Source organism: Falco biarmicus, chromosome 5 (assembly GCF_023638135.1).
Source record: "Falco biarmicus isolate bFalBia1 chromosome 5, bFalBia1.pri, whole genome shotgun sequence".
NCBI lineage: Eukaryota > Metazoa > Chordata > Aves > Falconiformes > Falconidae > Falco > Falco biarmicus.
The window spans coordinates 73,821,253-73,842,261 of NC_079292.1; the positions used below are offsets into that span (position 1 = coordinate 73,821,253).

The 21,009-nt window shown below is 41.0% G+C and overlaps 1 protein-coding gene across 9 annotated transcripts in view; it reads left to right on the top strand.

Annotated features, from left to right (window-relative positions):
- Window positions 1–10,983: 10,983 nt before the first annotated feature.
- Window positions 10,984–21,009, top strand: part of SOX5 (SRY-box transcription factor 5) — a 297,069-nt gene continuing 287,043 nt past the window's right edge. For all 9 annotated transcript variants that reach the window (XM_056340467.1, XM_056340470.1, XM_056340476.1 and 6 more), the window contains exon 1: window positions 10,984–11,131. In XM_056340467.1, the coding sequence (XP_056196442.1) occupies window positions 11,094–11,131 (38 nt within the window). In that variant the 5' untranslated portion in view covers window positions 10,984–11,093. The remainder of the gene's footprint in view (window positions 11,132–21,009) is intronic.

Here is a 21,009-nt window from a genome sequence, read left to right on the forward strand (position 1 = left end):
GAGACAGGAGACAAAACTAAAAGTATATTAGCAGTGTTTGGTGTAGCAAAACTACAACAGGGGTATCCAAAGTCTGAGTGTTGTAGGTGGTGTTTCACATATATATACACGTATATTAATGAATTGCAAATGATGGTGACCAGTGGTATAGAAACATTTGTGTCTGAGACAGAATCATTCAAGTCAGGGCTGGAGAAGATACTAAAGGACTCCATGCGGGAAAATGGGCAGGTTGGCTACACAGACGTGGTGTTGACAAATGCAGAGTATCGCACATAAGGTAGAAAAATGGATGTGATTATGCTCACTGCTCTGTTCTAGCATAACTGACCACTTGGGACTCGAAGGGAAGACGACCTATGTTTCCTTATGGGTTACATAATCAAAGCATGTGGAATGATCCGCAGATAAGATCTAACTGTTGAAAATGGAATAAAGAAACAATGCTGAAAATACTAGAGTGTCGTATGTCACTAACCCTTTCCTGTAATACTGAGTTCTTTATGGGTTAGACTGCCTGAAGAATGTATATAGCAGAAACAGAAGAAATTCAAAGAGAAGCAGTGCAAATTTTCAGCTTGAATAGACTGACTTCTATATGATGAAAAAGCTAACAGACTCTTTAGAGAAAAAATAAATATTAAAACCAGAAGTTTATGAAAGAAAAGAAAGGAGGATCGGTTACTCCTTTTTACTTTCTCGATTACCAGAACAAGTCATTCAGTCAAATGCAGACATACAAAACCAAAATAAGAAACAGTCTTTCATGCAACTTGTCATTCACTTTTGGTCCAGATTCCCAGAGTATTTCCATATCAGAGAAATAAAATAAAAGACTCACATGTTTATCTCAGCATTATGTGTCCAAATAAAAGATTTTGGAGTTAGCTATGAAAAAGGTCGCTCTTGCTCTGTCTTTGCAGACCACATCTCTAACAGGAGGGTCTGTAACACATGCCAGGTTCCATCTATCCAGCTTGGCTTGTGTAGGCACGAGCTCCATCAAGGGATGCCTGGACCTGCACCAGTAAGCTGTGGTCCTCAGAGGGATGTTGTGGGGTTGTGGTGCGTCTTGGTTGGTACTTCATGGTATTAAACTCAGTACTGCACTTGCCTGTTTTTTCTGTCTTATAAAAATTGGTTTATTTTATATTTTATGCCACTTTATGCTTAAGCTAATATTTTATGAAGTAATGCATATGCCAGAGTTAAAGCAGTCAGCAGGAGATGAGGAACAGCAATAGGCTTCTGGGACACTCTCTCATTACAGAACACTTGACCTGTCGGAGCCCACATTGCATTGAAACATCTAGGACATAATACAGTGGAGAACTCTCTCTTGTTTTGAAGCAGGGTGTAGTTTCTGTGCTTGAGGTGGAGTTCTCATTTAAATTCTGTGGTGAATTTTCAAACTTTTGTAAGAAAATTTGCTTTTATTAAATGATGTACATCTTTTTCATGCAATTAAACACAAATCCCTGGTAACATCATGGGCATTTTTTTAGTGGCCCTGTGTGTCATGGCCCACAAATCACTCTAAAAACTGTGAACTTTTTAGAGATTGTAGTTAAAAAGCTCTGTATGTTTGCTTTTGTGCCAAAGGCCTGTCCTGACTGCATACAGTCATATATAACTGACTACAGTATTGAGATCCCTCTAAAAAATTTATGGCAAGTTGAAAAAAAGACAAAACAAAACCAAAAAACTCCAAAAAAAAAAGAAAAAGAAAAAAGGAAAAAAAAGACAAGGCCAGTTAAAAAAAAAAAAAAGAAAAAAAGAAAAAAAAAAGGTAGGTGTCTCTTGTCTCCTTTTTTTTTTCCACTCAATTTACACTTCTGGAGATACCTGCTGCCATTCTATTGCTAGCTCAGAATTCATTAGAAAACAAGTTTCACCCGTGACATTCTCACATGTGAAATCTTTGCCCAGATTTTGCACCACATTGCTCTCAAGAAAGGGCAGTGGCTACATGCAAATACCAGGAGAGATGGTTGACAGGATTGATCATGTGAGGTCAAATGCTAAAAAGGTATATATGAATGTGATTTTTTTTCTTGAAAAAGTGTCAGAAGACTATCTCTGATATCTCATGTGGTGACATTCACTGTTTCTGCGTTTTGACATTATTCTCTGTATGCCTCAGGCTGTTAACATGCAGAAGTTACCTAATTTATTTTATTTTATTTTATTTATTGGACAGGGGTCAGGCACTTTGTAAATTACAGACTGTATTCTCAGTGAATCAAAATATTTAGGTTGCTTGTGAGGTTCAGTCCTTGGCATTGTGTCACTAATTACTTCTACACAACTCTGAAATAATGACAAAAGGAAAATGCATCAACAAAGAGAGAGAAATTAAACTTTGTAAAACAAAACAAAAGCCACATCAGAAATAGAAAGTGTTATTTAAGGGGAAAAGTGGGTGACTAAATGTGCGGTCTGGATTCAGTACAATGTTATATGGCAACAGAAAAGACAGTCAGGTTTGGATCTTCTCCAGGCAGAGGAAAATTTATGACATAAATTTTCTTTGATAAACATTCCTGAGAAACTTCTTTGTGTCTTAATCTTAATGAATGTTTGTCTCAATACAGTGGTTTGGGTTTGGTTGGGTTTTTTTTTCGGCTGTGGTTCTTTTATATCTCCTTTCTGATTCTTTTATATTCTCAGTGGCAGCTGTTGAAGATCTGTCTTGCTTACCAGCTAATTGGTAGTAGAAGGTAGTCAACTCTGTACCTGGATTGCATTAAGGCTTTTGAAGTGTCCCCAGATATTCTGATTTTCTGAGACTTATGCTTCAGAATACTGTAGCAGTATATTCCCAGTGTTTCCCCATACAAGGTGCGGAAGCATTCCCAGGGGCTTTCAGCATGCTGCCCTGGCAATGTTTCTAGCCTCTAGCTGTCCCAGGTAATGAGGGATGAGAAGCAAGAGTTAAGCCTCCATAGAAACAGCAATAACAACAAGCCATTGGTCTGTTTTATACCATACTTACGTATTTATTTCTCTATAATAGTGGCTGAATTGGAATCTGTGTGTTGGAAATAGGAGTTCAGCTTTTTGCTTCAACAGAACCAAATGGCATTAATTTTGCTTTTACTCAAAAGTGGAAAAATCACTCATAAAACTGCATTGGAACACCATTAAAATAAATGAATGGGTATGGTATGCTTTTGTAACTTTATAAATGAAATGTAACTCTACATACTCATTGATTGCTGTTTCAGTGTGCAAGGTGTATGATAGCAATGTGGTTTATAACTCCTTCCCTTACAGGAATGCATTTAACATCATTGGATCATTGCTTAATTTACGGTTAGATCTTCCCAGTAACTTGTATAACAAGTTAAATATCAGTAGAGTGCATTTAATAAACAGTAAATTGATTAATCTTATCATAGATGGTATACATAAGGTAGAGACTTCGTGTGTGGTACAGTAGAAGGGGAATATACTTCCAAATTTGTCCTGAATTTAAAACCCATATATTTCAGTATCTATATTTTCCGAGAAATTTACTAGATAGCAGTTATATGAATTCTTATGATTACATGGACTAAAAAGGAATAAAATAGTTAAGCAATTCACAGAATGTAAGAATGTTTCTTTTTTGTGTTCTTTGTCCAATTACAATTACAGACTAAACTGTAAACTGGTTCAGATAGAGGATATTTCTTACAAAAGACCTAATTCTTCACTGCTCTTCCTGTACAAACTGAAAAGAAAATGCTAATATTATTTGCAAGTATTTTGTATTCCCACTTTTTCTTTAAACCAGCAGAGTATATAAAACAGAGGGCAACCATGAGTTGAGCTATAAATGTTTGTATCATGCCCACCACCAAAGAGCTCAATCTGGTTAGCTGATGGGTGGCTGTAGTCCTATGCTAAAAGTATAATAAACGATGGTAATGGCACTAAAAGACCGCCATTGCTAGTGGAGAGAAGCAGACAGTAGATGTACCCCTGGGCATGGAGAATTTTGATTGCAAACAGCAGAGCAAACGGCACGTCCACAAGAGGAAGGCTGCCTTTACAAAGCACATAGGACTGGGTGCTGTGGATTATTCCAAAATACCCTTGCACTTTTAATTGCATGATGCTTTTTTTACATCAGACAACCAATGGAAGCAAATCTGTTTGTTTTAAACCCAGCGTCCTTGGTGCACAGTTAGTAAGAGCAGACTATAGTGGGAAGAGCAGTCAGATTAGAAATGCTGAGGCAAAATGTGATGACTCTAACCCTGTTCAGTGGATGACTTAAGAAAAGAGACAAAATTCTCATTGGGGAAGTGACAAGAATGTGGTGGTAAAACCTACAGGGCTTATATTGGTAGGCATGCAGGAAAGGCCCATTGAGTTAACACAAAGATCTTAATTTCAGTGCACTTGGATTCATGTTCAACAATTATTGTCTACTTTTACAAATAGATCAAAGTTGTGGTTTTAGGATACTTAGGCTCAGAAGCTTATGTTAGGCTATAAAACTCAGGTTGCCTGTTCAGAAGAGACTCTGTTTCTACCAACCACCCCTCCACACATGCACTGGGGTAACAGGGAGTAGTTTCTTTTTGATGGGAGTTGATTATCTGTGTGAAATGAATTACATTCATTGTCAGGTATATTGTGGCAGAAATTTACATGTTTGTAACAGTCACTAAAATTGACACTGAGGAGAACATTCCTGCTGGCATTGTCATCTGAGAGGCTGAAGATCAGATGGGGCACTGACGGTAAACGGGCCTGTCACTCAGAAAGTAATCATCCCGATCAGGATGGAGGCAGAATAGGGGGACTGTGTGTAAGGTGAGGCTGTGGGCTTCGGTCGGTCGGGACTGTACGTTCCATGCAAAGTAACTGCACTGAAAAAAGAACACAGAAAAAAAATAATACTTAGAGCAACAGGTTCCTATTTTAGTAACATTTTATGTTCAGAACCTTAACGAGAAAGTGTAAATTTGAAATCCAGTTAGCTTCTTAAATCATTTCAAGCACAGTTCCTATCCATGGATCTGTTCTCTATTTTTCTGACTTTTTTTTTAAACTGTCCTGTTTTTATTTAAATTTTTTTCAAGCTGCTTCTGTGTAGACCAAGGCTACTAATACAAACAGTAAAAAGAGCCTGTAGCTAACTGTCAGTACAGAGAAATTGTACATCAAGCTCTACCCAAAATAAAGAAACGGGGGATGCACACATGACATGACACAAAAGCAGGAATGTGTCCTCTCTCTAATTTTTCTTGTTTTCACAATTAGAATTTACTTTTTGCCAAAATATAGATGCAATTTAATTTTAAATATGTTTACATATACTATTTTTATTTCTAAAACACCCATTTATATTATAGTTTACATCTGTATTAATTTTGAGGTTCCCTTTCCCTTGCTGATGCAGAGTGGACAAAATCAAAAAGTGCCGACCTCCTTTAAAAAAATTATTAGGAACTATGAATTCAAATTTTAGATGAAATTTCAGATTTTTTCTTAAGGGTACTGCCAGTTCTCTTTTATGGGGAGGGTTGCAGATGGTAGGCCCCTGCTGAAGTTGCAAATAAATAACTGATAAATGAGGGCTTCCCACTTGCAAATGAGATGGTTTTACTTTTCCTTGAAGAAATCCAGTAAATTGAAAAACTCTAAATAGCACAGAAATTTCAGTCCTCCAGACCGCCTTCTCCTTCTCAGATTTTGCTATACTATATTCAGCACTCAGTTTTGCCAACACCAAACATGCCTGATGTGGCATTTACATTCTTTAAAAAAAGCATAGATTAGTTATATTTCTAAGAGTTAACTTCTCCCCTTGACACATGTACTTAATTCCCATTAATGGAAATGGCAGCTAGGCATGCACACTGAAAGGAAAAATCTGTTCCTAAGCATATGATCCAAGCTGCATTGTAGCTAAACATTTCCATACTCTGAAGCAAGCACTCATTATTTGCAAGATATTCTTCGTAGTAAATGCATCAACCCCACTCTATTCTCCTTCCGCTGTCTCATAACCTGTTCCAAAACACCCTTTCTTAGAAATCTTATAGATTCTTTCTTAATGCTGCAGTTGTTTTGAATGTGTGCCTAAAAAAGAAAATCCATTTAGGATCTTCAGTTTTGCATATTTTCTGTGAGAATTTTCCAGTAAATCATTCTGTGGAACATCTTACATTTCCTTGGACTTTGTAGGTCTCTATTATTAAAACCTACAGTGGAAACAACAAAACCCAAAAAGGTCTTTTTTTTTTTTTCCCCCCAGCACTTCCTTTACTTACTGTATTGCTGTACCTGCCAAGTCACTAGGCTGAAGTGCTATCATTTGGTGATTTAAAAAGAAAATAAAATGTTTTGTTTAAGGTTTTCCTTCTGCCACTGTGCTTTCGTAAAGACCTGTAGATTCTGTCTATGCAATATTCCAGAGTTATGGTATTTCTAACTTGAGCTGGGTGGATAATTGATTTTTTGGTTCACCTCTTGAACTGCAGAACCACAATAGCGACAAAAAATTCAGTTAAGCACAAAAATTCAGATAAAAGATTATGATTCGAGTTGTTTCCCCTCACCCAAACGAAAATCAGAGCTTTTTTGTTTAGTTCAACCCAAATTGTCCTCTTGTACCTGGACTTGTTTGTTTTGGGCACCCCTTAAAGGAAACAAAGCAAGAGAAATGCAGATTCACTGAACTGCTGGGGGTGGGGAGGTATCATTTTTCTCATCAGTTGAAGATATTTGAACTTATATCCTGAATCCTCAGTTTGGGAAGAGAATTGAGAGAACTGAATGTGAATCTCCCAGGTTAAAAGTGGTTTTTTGTAACTACAACTCGCTTGGTAAAAAGGGGCATCAGGGCTTGCTATTACTAAAAGTTTCAGGACAAGATAGAACTTCATATGTTAAAAACTGGACAGTTGCATATTACATACATTTTCTTCTTTCTCAGACAGTGGTAATTTATCCCAGTTCCTCAGTTTTTCCACTTTCTGATATGATAGCAGCCTTTGTGATGTGTTTTGGCCATTTCTAAAAAGTAAGCCTTAAAGTTAATATGAAATGATTTATAGAAGGGTTTCAGAGATTCCCTCAAACCATTTGTTTAACTTGCTTTTTCTCCCTCTTGCAATTGCAGTTGAACTTACTATGAGATCATAATTCTGTTGATAAGTCTATACAATAGAATGTTAATAATCTTAATAACAGCAATACAATGATACAGTAATTCAATACAATATTAATATAATAGTAACAGTAACTTTTTTTTTTTTAAAAAAATCTTTTTCAGACCCAACTCTGTTGCCCCCCACTCAGCTGGAAGGGGGAGTAACTACTGTTGCAGAAAATTTAATACTAAGGAAAGTGGGAAGGGGTAGGTACCTGAGCACAGAATGTATCGGAGTAGGAGTAAATGTAAACTAAAGGAAAAGAAAGGTTTGTGTCCTAAGCATTCAGGGGAATGATCTCTGCTTCCTTCCTTTCTCCTGTTTCCTCTCCCCATCTCAACTCTCCCTCTTGCTCAGAGTTCTTTGTTTTCTCCCCTGAACATTTTTTTTTGCTTTTCCTCACCTTTTCTTATGGTTCTGTGTGCTTCTTCCTAGTCTAGCCAATGGTCTCTTCCACAGTTCCTGATGTTGGTGGTGATTGCTCTGGTTTATAATCATATTAGCGGACAGCCAGCAAGCAAGGAGCCCCATTGTGCTAGGCATAATACCAGCTTGGATGAGTATGTGGTCATTGCCCTGAAAAAGCTCAAATAGGAAATTATATAGGAGGGGGTAAATATATGTCATCAGACAGGGGAAGGACGTGGTAGAAGAAGGGCAGTTGTGGAGTTCGGAAAAAAAAAAAAGTAAGGTCAGAGAGCTGAGTCGAGCTGATGTGCAGTCAAAATATGGTAGTCCTGTTCTGCCAAAACTGTTGAGAGTTTTTGAATAAAAGGTGGTCTTCATTTTCTTCCAGCTGGGGCTTCTGAAAGGCTTTTCTCTGCAAACTTCTCCCAGGGCCAAGTGTGAGGAAAGAGAGGAAGAAAGCAAGAAGCGGCAAGGAAGGAACAGCATTTATAGATGGGCAATGGTGCATCAAGGGGAATATGAAAGACCAAGAAAAGGGCCCCTAAAAATGTGAATACAACAATGAAGTATGTTTTAACCAAATAGTAGATGCAAAAGTCATGCCTTTGTGGGAAAAAGCTAAAATACATTGTTTCGGCAGCGTAAGGACTGTTGTCAACTGTGAGGCACAGGGGATCTTTGTTTCTCATCCTTTTGCGGGAGCTGGCTAGCTGTGTCAACTTGGGCAAGCTACTAAGCCTGCCTGCATCTCAGTTTCCTTATTTGAGGCCAAATTCTCCTACTAAGTAGCCTCCTACTCCACAGAGAGATTTGCTGATTTGAATGGAGCCCCTGCAGAGCGAGATACTTCTCAATACAAATAAAGTTTTGGAATCGGCCCTAATTATATTTATTACCTGCAGAGGAGTAATGTGAGACTTAACATGGTTTGAGACCCTCAGGTGAAAGTATTCGGAATTGTTCTTTTTGATCATCTGCTGCTTTTCAATGTGTACTTCATAGCTGTCCTAAAAGGGCCAGCTCCTAAATAAAAAATGAAAAATCCTTGTACATATTAACTAGATTTGTCAGACTCCTATGAGCAGACCTCTGTGGAAAATATTATTTGCAAGGGGCTACTGAAGGAAGCCAGTTTACCCTGCCCCTCAGTGAGGAGCCATTAGATCTACCTCATGCCAGAAGTTGACAGATTGTATGCGACTCCGCTGTGAGCGCTGGGGTGGTGTAAGGCAGGCTGGAGGCAGCCTTCGCAGATCCTCTTTTATGAACGGCAATGAAGGCGCCTTTGCAAACTTAGCTTCGGCATTTTGTTCATCGTGAATGGTCTAATGCTCTTTGGGGATGATGTGCGTAAGTTGCAAGTGGGTTTGCTGCTTGTGATTAAAATGATCATCCCAGACTTCTAGCTGACGATGCCTTTATGCCAACACTGGACTGACTGGTCCCTGTGTGAGCCTGCTGGTTTATCACACACGCACTGAGAGGGAAAAGGAGAGAATGAAACAGCGTAGCTCTCAGATATTAATAAAAATAATAAGCTTTTTCTATTTGGAATTTTTTAAGCCAGTATGCATGAGCATGTTGAACATTTTATGGCTGCTCTGTGCAAATATGTGTATGTATTTCAAAAAGTAAACTTGCTTTCTCGGTGTCACTGGGAGGTAGGGATAAGAGGGGAAGAGAGGGGGGCAGCAGACCTAATCAAACTGTTGCAGGGTCAAAACCTCGTGGATTTTAAAGGCCCTTAATGTCATCCAGCTGCAAATTAAAGTAGGGGGGGAAATAAATAATAAGAGAAAGGAATTAGGGCTGGGGAACTGGAAAGAATGGAGTGTGGATATATGGTTGTGGGTGTGGGTGTGTGTGCATGTGTGTGCTAAAGAACAGGGACACCAGTTTTTTTCTTCTTCCCCCCCCCCCCCCCCCCCCGCCCCTTACTGGGAGTTCAGTGCCAGGCTGGACACGGGCCGTGCAGACTATTGAGGCTTTGTGCGCTTCGGTTCCAGAGTAGCCCCCGGCTAATCCCCGGGGCTCGGACGGGAATTTCCCCGCGGCGTTCTCCCGGCCGCTGACCCCTCTCCCCGCCGGGCCGGGCCGGGCCGGGCCGGGCCGGGCTCGGGCGGTGCAGCGGAGCCCGCAGCGGGGCGGCCGGCGGGTGTCCCCGGGCCGCCGGGGCGGGATGCGGGGCTGGCCCCGGGCGGCTGCCGGCGCACCCGCGCCTCCGTCCCCGCCCGTGACCGGCCCGTTACCTGCCTGCCGGCTTCGCCGGCCGGGCTCTTATCGGGATAACTGGAAATGCCGCGGAGGCTGCGCCCCGGCCGTCAGCCGAGGGGCTCTGCCGCCGCGCTCCGTCCACCTTGTTATCAGGGGCTGCCCGGGCAGGGAAAATGAGGGGGACCCGCAGCGGAGGGACTCCTGTTGCTGGCCCGGGTCGGGGTCGGGGGGCGGAACGGGCAGCGGGGGTTAGAAAGAAAACGAGACAAGCCCGAGCAGGCGGACGGAAAGTTTATTTGTGTTGTTGTTTGTGCGTGTGTGCGCGCGCGGCCGCTGTTTTGGCATGTGGGTACCTTTCCCCTTGCACACAACGGGGCTGTTTGATGGAGTTTGGAGCTGGGGAAACTTTGGGTTTGTTGCCAGGACGGTTCGCAGCACTTTGTGGAAAGCAAGAGCGAACAGTGAGACCGACAGAGTGAGTGACAAGTTGTTTACAGGTTTCCTTGAAGGGGCCTCTGCTATATTTCAATCTGTCAAAGTTGCTTTTCTTCCCTCAGAACAATGCCTGATTGTTGTGCGGGGAGGTTGGTGATTTTTTTTTTTTCTCCCCTCCCCAAAGAGAGAGAAAGAGGGAGAGAGAAAGCGAGAGAGCAGAGAGGGAGGGGGGAGAATGGAATGAAAGTTCTTCGGAGCACAAATGCCTTTGGTAACATTTTAATGTGTCTAAGCTTTTCTCCCCTATTTCAACTCCGAGAGAGTTGATAACTGTTTCAATTTAATCAGTCTGCTCTTGTTTTATCTTCTTTCTCCACTGATCTTCCTCAGCGCAGGGGATTTGCTCCTGGTTTGTCGGTTTAGGTGGATTGTCGGGCTTTTTTTTTTTTTTTCCCACCCCCCTCCCCTCCTCCTCCCCCCCCCCCCCCCCCCCCCCCCCATTTATCCCCCCCCCCCCCCATCGGTTTTTAGGACATTGAACGAGTTGACTTTTCCCGTTTGGCGGCGGCGGGCGAGCAGAATTAAAAGGAGAGGACAGGCACCCCGAGGTGCCCAGCGCCTCGCAGCCGCGCCGCTGTGGGGGGAGCTGTGCGCGCAGCCTGCTGCGAGGCGCGCTGCCCCTTTAAGAGACTGGTCAAGGAGTCCTAGCTCAGAGCGAGCGAGCCGGGAGGGAGGGAGGGAGAGGGAGGGAGGGAGGGAGGGAGAGAGAGAGCGAGCGAGCGAGAGAAAATCAATCGGTTTAGAAGGTTTGGACTCACTTGACAGGTTCAGTTGGAGGCGACCATAGGTGGCTGCTGTGACAAAGGGAAATTGTGCTTTTCCAGCATGCTAACTGACCCTGATTTACCTCAGGAGTTTGAAAGGTGAGTCGAGTTGCTGGGGCGGGGGAGCCGCTGCCTTTTGCGTTGGGGGGGGTGGGGGTGGTCTTCCCCCCCCCCCCCCCCTTTTTTTTTTCCTATTTTGTTGTTTGTTTGTTGTTGGTTTCTTTTTTTGTTGTTTTTCTTTTTTTTTTTTTTTTAATTTGTATGAGCACGCGTGTTTGCGCGCGTGTGCGCGGATGGGCTGCCCGCGGTGCAGGCTCGCACAGCACACGGGGACGGGCGCGCAACTCCGGCGCTTGGCGGCAGGCCGGGGAGATGCTCCCCCCGGCCCCCCCGTTACCTTGGCTGTTCCGGCGGCGTGTCAGTTCGCCGGGCGGGGGGTGGGGGCGGGGCGGGGCGGGGGAGCCCCGTGCCCGCGGCGGGCGCCGCCGAGCCCCGAGCCCGGCCGCCCCGGCGGTGCGCAGCTTTGTTCCGCTGCCTCGGCGGCCGCCGTGCCCTCCGCCGGGCCGCCCGCCCCGGGGCGCACCGAGCGCCGTGCCCTCCCGGGCAGCCCTCCCCGCCCCCGCCCGCGGGCTCCCGGGCGACGGAGGATGCCCGGCGGCGGGCGAGGCGGGGGGTTCAACTTCCAGCCTCGCCCTCCCGTCAAACTTGGGAAGGCGCTCCGCCGAGCACATGACCTTTTGTTGATCTAGCAGGAGCGATTATTTTTAGGCAAGTTAACATCCCGGCCCTCTGTCAGGAGAACATCCTTCTGCCTGAGGAGGGGGAAAAAAAAGTGAAACTCTCGCCTCCAAGTTTTGGCCGTCGCCTCTCTTGCGGAGTGTCAGGAGCAGGGTCTGGGTGTGACGAGTGGGGTTTGGGTATGACGTAGACGTGCCCATCTCCCTCTGCCCGAAGCAGGAGCCTTCCCTGCCTGGAATTAAGTTTTTGCTGTCACTGGCGACGGCTTGTGACCTCCGAGAGTTTAGTCCTTATTGCATCTGATCTGGCGCTCCTAAGAGGTTTTGAAGCGTTTTCTCAGGCACTTGTACACGCGTCCATTGATGATCCAGCATCCCTTCCCTCCAGCTTAATTTTTAAAGGTTATTAATAGTCCCTTGTGCGGCTGCAGTGAACAATCCAAACTTTCATTTCTAAGCAGTAAATAAAAGAACGCCAGGATGCGCGTTACTTAGGTTGTTCTCATCTTCGTGAAAGCTACCTCCTGTATAAACATTTGGTTGTATCTGACTATGCAATACAAGCTAGGTGCTAGACCAGCTGGTTAAAAATATGCTAACTCAAGCTGTTCATCGTTCAAACCTACTGAATTTGATAGTAAAGGCATAGAAAGAAGGCAAGATAAAAACATTTTAAGTGGGCTGAGGAACACGCACGCAGAGAAAGGACAAGAGAGAATGCTTGAATTAAAAGATTGGAGAAAAATAAAATTGGGAAATGCGGAAGAAAACTATTTTAACGCTTTCAATCCTCATTCTGCAACTAGAATACTTCCTTACTAGAAAGTGGAATTGGCGTGGTTGCGCTGCTCCAAGGTTGTCTTTAATACAATTAATTTTCCAGACTTAGTTGGAAAACTTGGCATTTTTCTTTGGTTTATCATTACAATAATAGAACAAAATTGGTTTTGTTCATGTGCATTGTATTAAGTTAGTTCAACTACCTCAGGAAACTGTTACAGTTTCTGGTGTGGAATCTGATCTAGCATCATGGTCATGCATTTGTCTTGTTCATACAATTAATAGATTCAAGTATTTCGTATGCTCCACTAAGATTATACATACCAATTTATAAGCAAGCGATTTCGATTATTCTTTGAACTTTGTGATGAACAGCATACTTGTAAACTCTGTGAAGCAGAATGAAGTCCTTTCATTTTCCTATTGGGGGACTTTTTTTTAATCTGAAGTCTCTCTGCCTTATATTTATATAAATTTTATATAAACCCAAATAATTTTAGACAAAACATCTTCCTTTAGAAATAGAATGAGCTTCTGTACTCCTTTCTTTTTTTTTCTCCTCTAGGCATACATTTCATTTTCAGAGATCCCAGCTTTGCTCTTGTAAACATTCTAGTTAAATAATCAATACGCTGCTCTCCTTTTGCTATGCAGATAATAGCAAGCAGTAGAAATGTGAAGCAATAAAAACGAACCTTGGGACATATAATTTTTTTTTTTTTAACAATTTTCCATCTGCAGTTGAAATTGGTAATACAAACCAATATCTCTGTTAATCATTACCATTTGTTTACATTGTGTGTGTTTGACTATAGTTACACACACATACACAGAGTAGATACTGTCCATGTAATATATGTGTGTTTATCAGAAAACAGCCATGAGGACACACTTTCTCTTACCCAGAGATGCACAGACCCTCAGACACACACACGCTTACAGAGTTGACGTGTGTATATATGTCCGATGCACAGATGACTGTTTTTTAGACGTTTGAGGCAGGTTATTTTCCCACATTCTCAGTAAACACAGTTCTTGGAGCACATTTTTTCAGTTGCTGGGGTCGAGCTTGTCGTATCTGTATGACTGACTTCAGTGTTGTTATTATTATCTATCTCCCACTATTCCCTTTTAAACTTGAAGAGCAGATTAGAAGGTAAAGATTTATCGGGTGAAGTTGTTTGCAGTTCAGGTCTCAGAGCGTCTGTATATGTATCTCAGGAGGTTATTCTTCTTTCTCTGTTGTCTTTCCCATGATGTTTCAGTGTATCCTGGTAAACTGCAAACAGTTCAGAAACTTTCCCTCACCCCAGATGAAGGGATCTGAATCAAGGGGACTTCTCTAGTGTGTCTGTGGCCATTATCGGGGGGCATTTACGATACACACTTGGAATGAAAATGATCCTCAGTGTCAGATGAATAAACATTCATTAATACCTTCAGCATCACTAGCAAATTGCAGTAGGTTTTGTGAATTAGCATGTATAATCGCCATACCAAAAATGTGAGGGTTTTCGTCTTTTCCAGAGAAGTTACTTTCACGTCTTTATTTCTGTTTGTGGTGGTTCAGCTGCTTGATTGAGAAGAGCATCAGAATGCATAAGCTGAGGGGGATGATGTTTGCAGAAATGTAGGAAGAAATGATAACTGGAATCTGCTCCGTTTGTTACACAGGGAAAGGATAACTTCTGGGATGTACTTTGTGATGTACCTGTGGCACTCTGAATTGGCTTTAAAGGTCTCGAAAAGAAGAACTCTTTTGTTTGGGTTTTCTTTTTTTTTTTTTTTTTATTTTTTAAGATGGGTCATTACACTAAAATATAACAAGTATGGCCACACTACAAAGAAAGTTTACTTCATTGAGGAAAAAGTAGAGACAATGTAGCCAGAACCATTGGACAGCTGTGAAATTTACAGAATGATAAAATCTCAGAAATGCCCAACATAAAGTTTTAATGTCTTAATAAAATCTGATTAATGAAAAATAGATAAAGTGACTGCTTAACAATGTCCCTAGTGTATGGAATGTTCTTAAACCTAAATTAATTACTGCATATTTACATTTCTCTGTAGACTGAGAGAGAGACTATGCTAGGCATCCGGACAGAGTGACATCCTTTCTCTTTCTCTTTTTCATTCTTTTATTTTTTCTTTTTTTCTTTTTCTTTTTTTTTTTTTTTTTTTTTTTGTGTTTTGGTTTTTTTTTTTGTTTTTTTGGTGGGGTTTTTTATTATTATTTTTAACTTGCCAGTTCAAGGCAAAGAGGTACATAGTGTTTGTGGAAGAAAGAAGAATGGGTTATTGCTGCTGTAGGAAAAAAGGAAGAGCTAGAAAAGACAAAAGGCATGGATGGGAGCAGTGAGGATGGGGACAGTAGAATAAGTTTAACATTTAGAGTCACCAGTTCCGGGCACTCGAAACATTCTCTGTACTGCGAATAGCTTGTAGAAAGGAAAGGCTCAAGGATGTAAAGCAAGCCTCTGCTGGGAGGAAAAAAATATACTTAGCTGCTTCAGTGCTGCACTGCACGAGTCATTTCAGACTCCCACTGAATTTATTTTGGGGTTGTACCAACACTGTCAAATGGAGAAATCATTTTCCTAAAAGGAAACTTTGCGTATTCCTAAGAGCTTTTCTTAGCTAAAGTTACCCTAAAAGCTTTCTTCTGCTGCTGCATTCAGTGAGAATTTTGGAGAAAGAATAATACCTTTCTATTAACCAGCTTGCTCAGAATGACGTCCCACTCTCCTAAAATCTTCCTGTAGAAGTAAGAGAGATTACTCCTTCATTTATAAGAAAACAGTGAAATTTCTTTAATATCGGGCTGAATAGCTTTCACCTCCCACTGAAATGTTTTGAGAAAAGGACCTTATTGCTTACGTTTGTATTTCTAGGGGTCTGGGATCTGAAGAATAAATATAGTGCCATTTAAAAGTTTCAGATACTGGGTTTTTGCAGTGACAAAAATTATCATGTTTTTATTTCTCTGAGCTAAGGCTGAAGGACTTAATGCATCTGCAGACTACTCATTAATGTCCTGTGTGCGCTAATTTCATTTGTTGTGCTTACACTTAGTGAGAAAGAAGTTGACTGTTACAGATTATGGATTTTAATGAACATCTCAATAATTTACCAGTTGCTGAAATTGTGAACTAAACTTGGAAGGCAAAAGCCCAAATGAGAGAGCTGATGAGTGACACACCAGCCTGCACAATTCGACTGTTGTATTCATTGCATTTGAATCAAATCGGGAGTTTGGCATTACTAATTCTGGGTGGCTGGCTCATCATATGCATTCAAGGAGGTAATTAAAACACACACAAACACATACACACACTCTCCCACCAAGCATCTTGCGATGTTTATGTGCATAGTGTGTTTGATTGGTACCTTTAGATAGGAGAGGAATTGTTTCTCCTTCTCTTGCTGTCCAGAGATCTTAAATATATAACTAGTTTACAAAATATTTACTACTTCTCAGGGAGCTTTTAACAAGCATTTATGGCTTTATCATTTAGGAGGCATGTAGTATCTGGTTGAGTTACTTAAATGTGAAGCACCCTGATAGGGTAGGCATATGTGTCTGTGTAATGTGATATATCTGTAGCTGTACAAAATACAGTTTTACAATATTTATACAGGAAAAAAGTATCTCCTCCCAAGGCAGATTTATGGTTTCTTTGCATGGTTTTCATACTATACTTTTAAAAAAATAATCTCTTAATGTTGAATAGGCTACCTTCATGTTTACATGTCAGATACCTCTGCTTCTTCCAGAAGTCGGCGTGACACCCTCTTGGCTTGTTTTCTGGTGGTGGGTTTTTTTTGTTTGGTTGGTTTGGTTTTTTTTTTATGTTATTTTATTAATTTCTTGTGTAGGCCTGGTTATAGCGTAATTAACTTGTAAGTGAAAGGGGAAAAACATGTTGTTATGTTGTACCTATACAATGGAAATATTCAATGCCTGTGAATTCTGCTGCTGTAGTCAAGAGAAAAGAAGAGCTCACAGCAATTAATCAATAGCTGTAGTACGTCTGCTGATGGCAAGGAGTTTGTTTAACAAGTAGCATCCTTAGAAGCAAAGTGCTTTTCCCTTTTAAAGTACCTGTGGATTTTTAACTAACCTGGAAAACATGTGAAGTCTCCTGTACTTCCTACAAAAGGTAAAACAATGTTGTATTTGAGTGTGTTAAAAACTGTTCTGCAAGTTAAGCAAATCCTTGTCACATTATTGTATTACCTAAACCAGAACTTCTCGAATTTTTAAATGGGTTGGGTTGTTCTCTTGAGCTTTTTGCTTTGGGCAGCAGGCGAGGGCGAGCAGTTGCACACACTGTGCCTGACAGGGATTTATGGCATTTGGCCCTTTCACATACCCTCCCGCAGACCCCTCGCGAAACCTCGCCACCCTCCACGGCTGTAAAGTTTTCACCGACGCCTTTGCTGAGGGTTATGATGCTAGCCTGCAGTCTGCCACACGTCCCACCTCTCCCACACCCTACCGAGATGCTGCCTCGGTCCAAGTGGCTTGTACCTCACCTGTGGCCAGCAGCTGCCTGGGGGGCAGCGGGGAGCCCCACGCACCGCAGCCTCTGCTCGAGAGACATTGCTTGTCACCTCCGTGCCAAGCCCAGCCTTTGCCAGCCTGAGAAGCAGGGAGTCTCTAAAAGTTGTTCCTGAGCCCACATGTCCTTGTGGCTGTGTGAAGTTCTGCATGCGGTAGTTGTGTGGAGAGAGCAAATTTAGACAAGCTTTTGGAAGAATTCTGGTGAGCGCTGCTTGCAGGGGCCATGGTACTTGAAAAGAATGTAAGGAGTAAATGGAAATAGTGACATGTGCAGTGGTAATTCACAGAAGCTGTCTAGTTTTTTTTAGGATAGGTGCAAAATTTATTTATTTTTCAAATAGAATAAGTAGGGAAAGAGAAAGACGCAGATTGAATTCTGGTTGCTAGAATCACCAGGTGTTAATATGAACTTCAGGAGTGTTAGAGGTGCTGCCCATGGTATTGGAGGAGGGTGTGGGTATTTGCAAATGTTTTTCTATCCCCTATTTTTGATGTGGAATGGCGCTTCTCTTCAACTTGTCCTTTTGTCAGCTTGTTTAAGAAAAAAGAAATAATTCCAACATGATGTTATTTTTGACTTGTAGAACTCTCAGAGTTGAAGTGAACATGAGAAAAAGCTGGGGGCTCGTTTTGAAAGTTTGAAATGGCTTTGACCTTGTTTCCCTTAAAAGTATTTTAAGATTGATCAGGTAACATTCCTTAATTCTCAAATTGTAATTATATTTTCTATTTTAAAATTTTATGTTTGGTGTTCCACATTTCCTTTTTAGACTTCTGGTTTGAAAGACCAAGTATGGAAATTTGTATCGGCAACTGCTCTTTGAGATCTATAATAATTTTAATTGATGTTGCTTTACTGTATACTTCTGCTTATGTGTTTTCTCAAGTTCATATAGACTGTCTTTGTTGTGTTTTGTTTTGGTGGGTTTTTTTCCCCTTAGAATGTAAGTGTCTGCATGCTCTTTGATCTAAATATATCATAAAATGTTACCTTAGTGCTAATTTTTCTGTGTGTTGTGTTATAGTCTCATTACTATGTATTTGTTTCTGTCTTACTAATCTTAACATAATTCTGTTACTTTGGGGAGCAAAAACATAAGCAGAGTAAATAGAAATATAATTTTTGTGTCTGAATAATCAGAGTTCTTTTTGGTGGTGAGGAACTCTGGGGGAGAGAGGGGTATGTACTATTCTTGCATAGTTAAGACCATTGTCTACATCGAATGTTCTTCTTGAACCTTTGTAGTTCTAGAGAAAAAAGACCTAGGAAGGGAAACCCATACAGTTTGTCATCCTCTTCGGGTTTTTTGGTGCTGAGCTTGATTTTTTAAGAATGCAGGAATGAAAAATTGCTCCATGTTTCATTCGTTCATCTCGCAGGTTGGGCATAAGCAAAGATAATGTATCTTACAGTGGGCTAGTTACTTGCCATTGCCAGCTCAATAGATAGCACAAAACCAGAAGAAAGGAAAATGTTAATAGTTCTGAAAATTTTTTAATTCTCTTACTCCTTTTTTACCATAGTTCCATGAAAAGATTTCACCAAACTTTTTTTGCCAATTAAAACAGTGAGTCTAAAAAAACCCTCAATAGTATGCACACCCATATGTACAGGTGCATTCATGTTTGTTCTCTATAGTTTGGTATATGCATTCACTGGGTCACATTAAGTTGCGTTATCTTCAGTTTGCTGGGAATCCTAAAGAGACTGTGCTTTAATAGAGTGTGATGCAGCTAAAATTCATCACAGTCTGAAAGACCACAGTCCGTCTCTGCACACACTTTCTATAATTTTGGGGTATTCGTTATTTCAAGAGAGTGTTTAATGAAGGCTGTGAAGTTTATGATGTCCTCTCACCTTTTGGGGTGACCAGCCTGAGCTAGGGTTGAGGCATTTCGGCAGAGCTTTGTGCTGGGAGGGAGCACTGACTTGCTGTAGTTCCACCCATGCTGTATTTGACTGTAGAGAGTTCTTCTGTCTTCAGAGAAATTCCCTTAGCGGCCTCATTACACTCACTTTGTAAAACAAGACTGAAAACATTTTTCCTTAAAGGTTTAGTCAAGTTTCTATTCATAGGGTTTTCTCCCTAAATTTCGATGCTGTGGCCTCACTGGGGCAGAGGCTTTTTTGGATAGAAATGAGATGTGTGGGAAGGTGATGGTTGGTAAGGGCGGAGGGAAGGATGTTCTTACCCATTTGGCATGTCTATTAACAAACTGGGTCATTTTGTTGTGTTGTATTTACATGACTTGTTCCTGTGCTGGTGTGAAATGTGAATCACCAAAACATGATGATTATTTAAAAGAAAAAAAATAATAGGCTAAATGAAACAAAACTGAAATAGAACTGAAAGCCTACATGAAATCAAATTAAAACAGAACATGCAACTTCATTCTTTTGGTACAATTTCCTTCTGCAGTTGCTGAGTAAAGCCAAATAAGTTTCTTTTCCATGTATGTTAAAAATATCGAGGCTTTTGAGTTTGAAAATCAAAGGGTTATAGAAAATACATATCTCTCTTCAGGTTCAGCCTTTGGTTTGTCTTTTGCTCATGGGTTTTGGCGATTTAAGTAGGTATTTATGGCCAGTGTGTTGTAAAGAGGACTATTGATTCTCATCTTTGTCAAAACTGTATGAACATTGAGTTGATTCTGGTTTTGCAACTGAGGTGAGAATTTGGCAGAATTTCTCAGTGCAAGGCTCTCATCCTTTGCTTATGTTTTGCAAGTTCTTCTGAGTTCTGCTATTCTTGCCTAAACTCTGAAATTAATTGTGTGACTCAGGAAACCATATTAGGCTAAGGTGTTTGCCTGAAATACCATGCAAAGTATGGAAAAATACTGTGCCATTCTCAAGTATGCTATGCATCTCTTTTATAGATAATCTGCATGTGTATTAGTGTCATTGATTTAGTGTGTTTTTGTAGAGTGCAAGCATCCTGAATCAGGACCCCATTATGCTCGTCACTGTACAAACACAAAAAAGAAGGTTTCTTTCCATTCCACAGAGCAGCCTTTGTGCTTAGAGCTTAGAGTAATATCAATGTGTCTTTGTATGGGGAAAATTCAGAAACGGAGAGTAGGTAAGAGATCTCTAGCATGCTTCATGAATGAGATTTCAGTCCTGAAGCCATGCTTTAGAATTTATAAATTGAGCAATATATTTGCATGTGTATTCTCTGTATGTTTTCTACACATATGTATGTAGAAGTTGCTTTACTGTTAGAAGTACTGATAATATTAATAATAGATTCATACTTCCTATAAAGTCTTTTGATTAAGAATTCAGAGCATTTGGAAAGCACTAATATACAAATCATGAAGGTTTCTGTGCTCTTTAGATCGAGAAGCAAGATTAGCTTCAACCTATAGATGAGAAAGCTGAGGGACAGTATCACAAAATTGTTTGCATGGGTCGGTATAAAAAGTAGAGATATGACTGCAGGTCATCTACTTGAGATCCTAAGAACATCAAATTACAGACTTCTGTCTGTCTGGTTATAATTTCTAAAGGTCTCATTCTAACAAGATTAACTATAGTATTCAGAATACTTTAAACTGTAAAGTAGGGACTTCGGAGTATAATGAATAATGTAAAGTAAAGAAATATTTACAACCCCAGCCGCATCAGTTAGGGCTGGGGGGGAATACTGTCCGTAGCCCCTCCAATTATCTGAACATGCTTCTGACTGCCTACCTGGAGGTGAGTTTGCAGAACTGGAGTTAGGCAGCAGCACCCACAGTGTTTAAGCAGTAAATTGAGAGACATTGTGTGCTACTAACAGTCAGGTAAAGGTTTCATCCTGGAGAACAATTAACATCTCAGCCATATGTACAAGAACTGTCATATGTTTTATAACCTGAGGACCAGGGACTAGGGGAGTCCAGGAAAA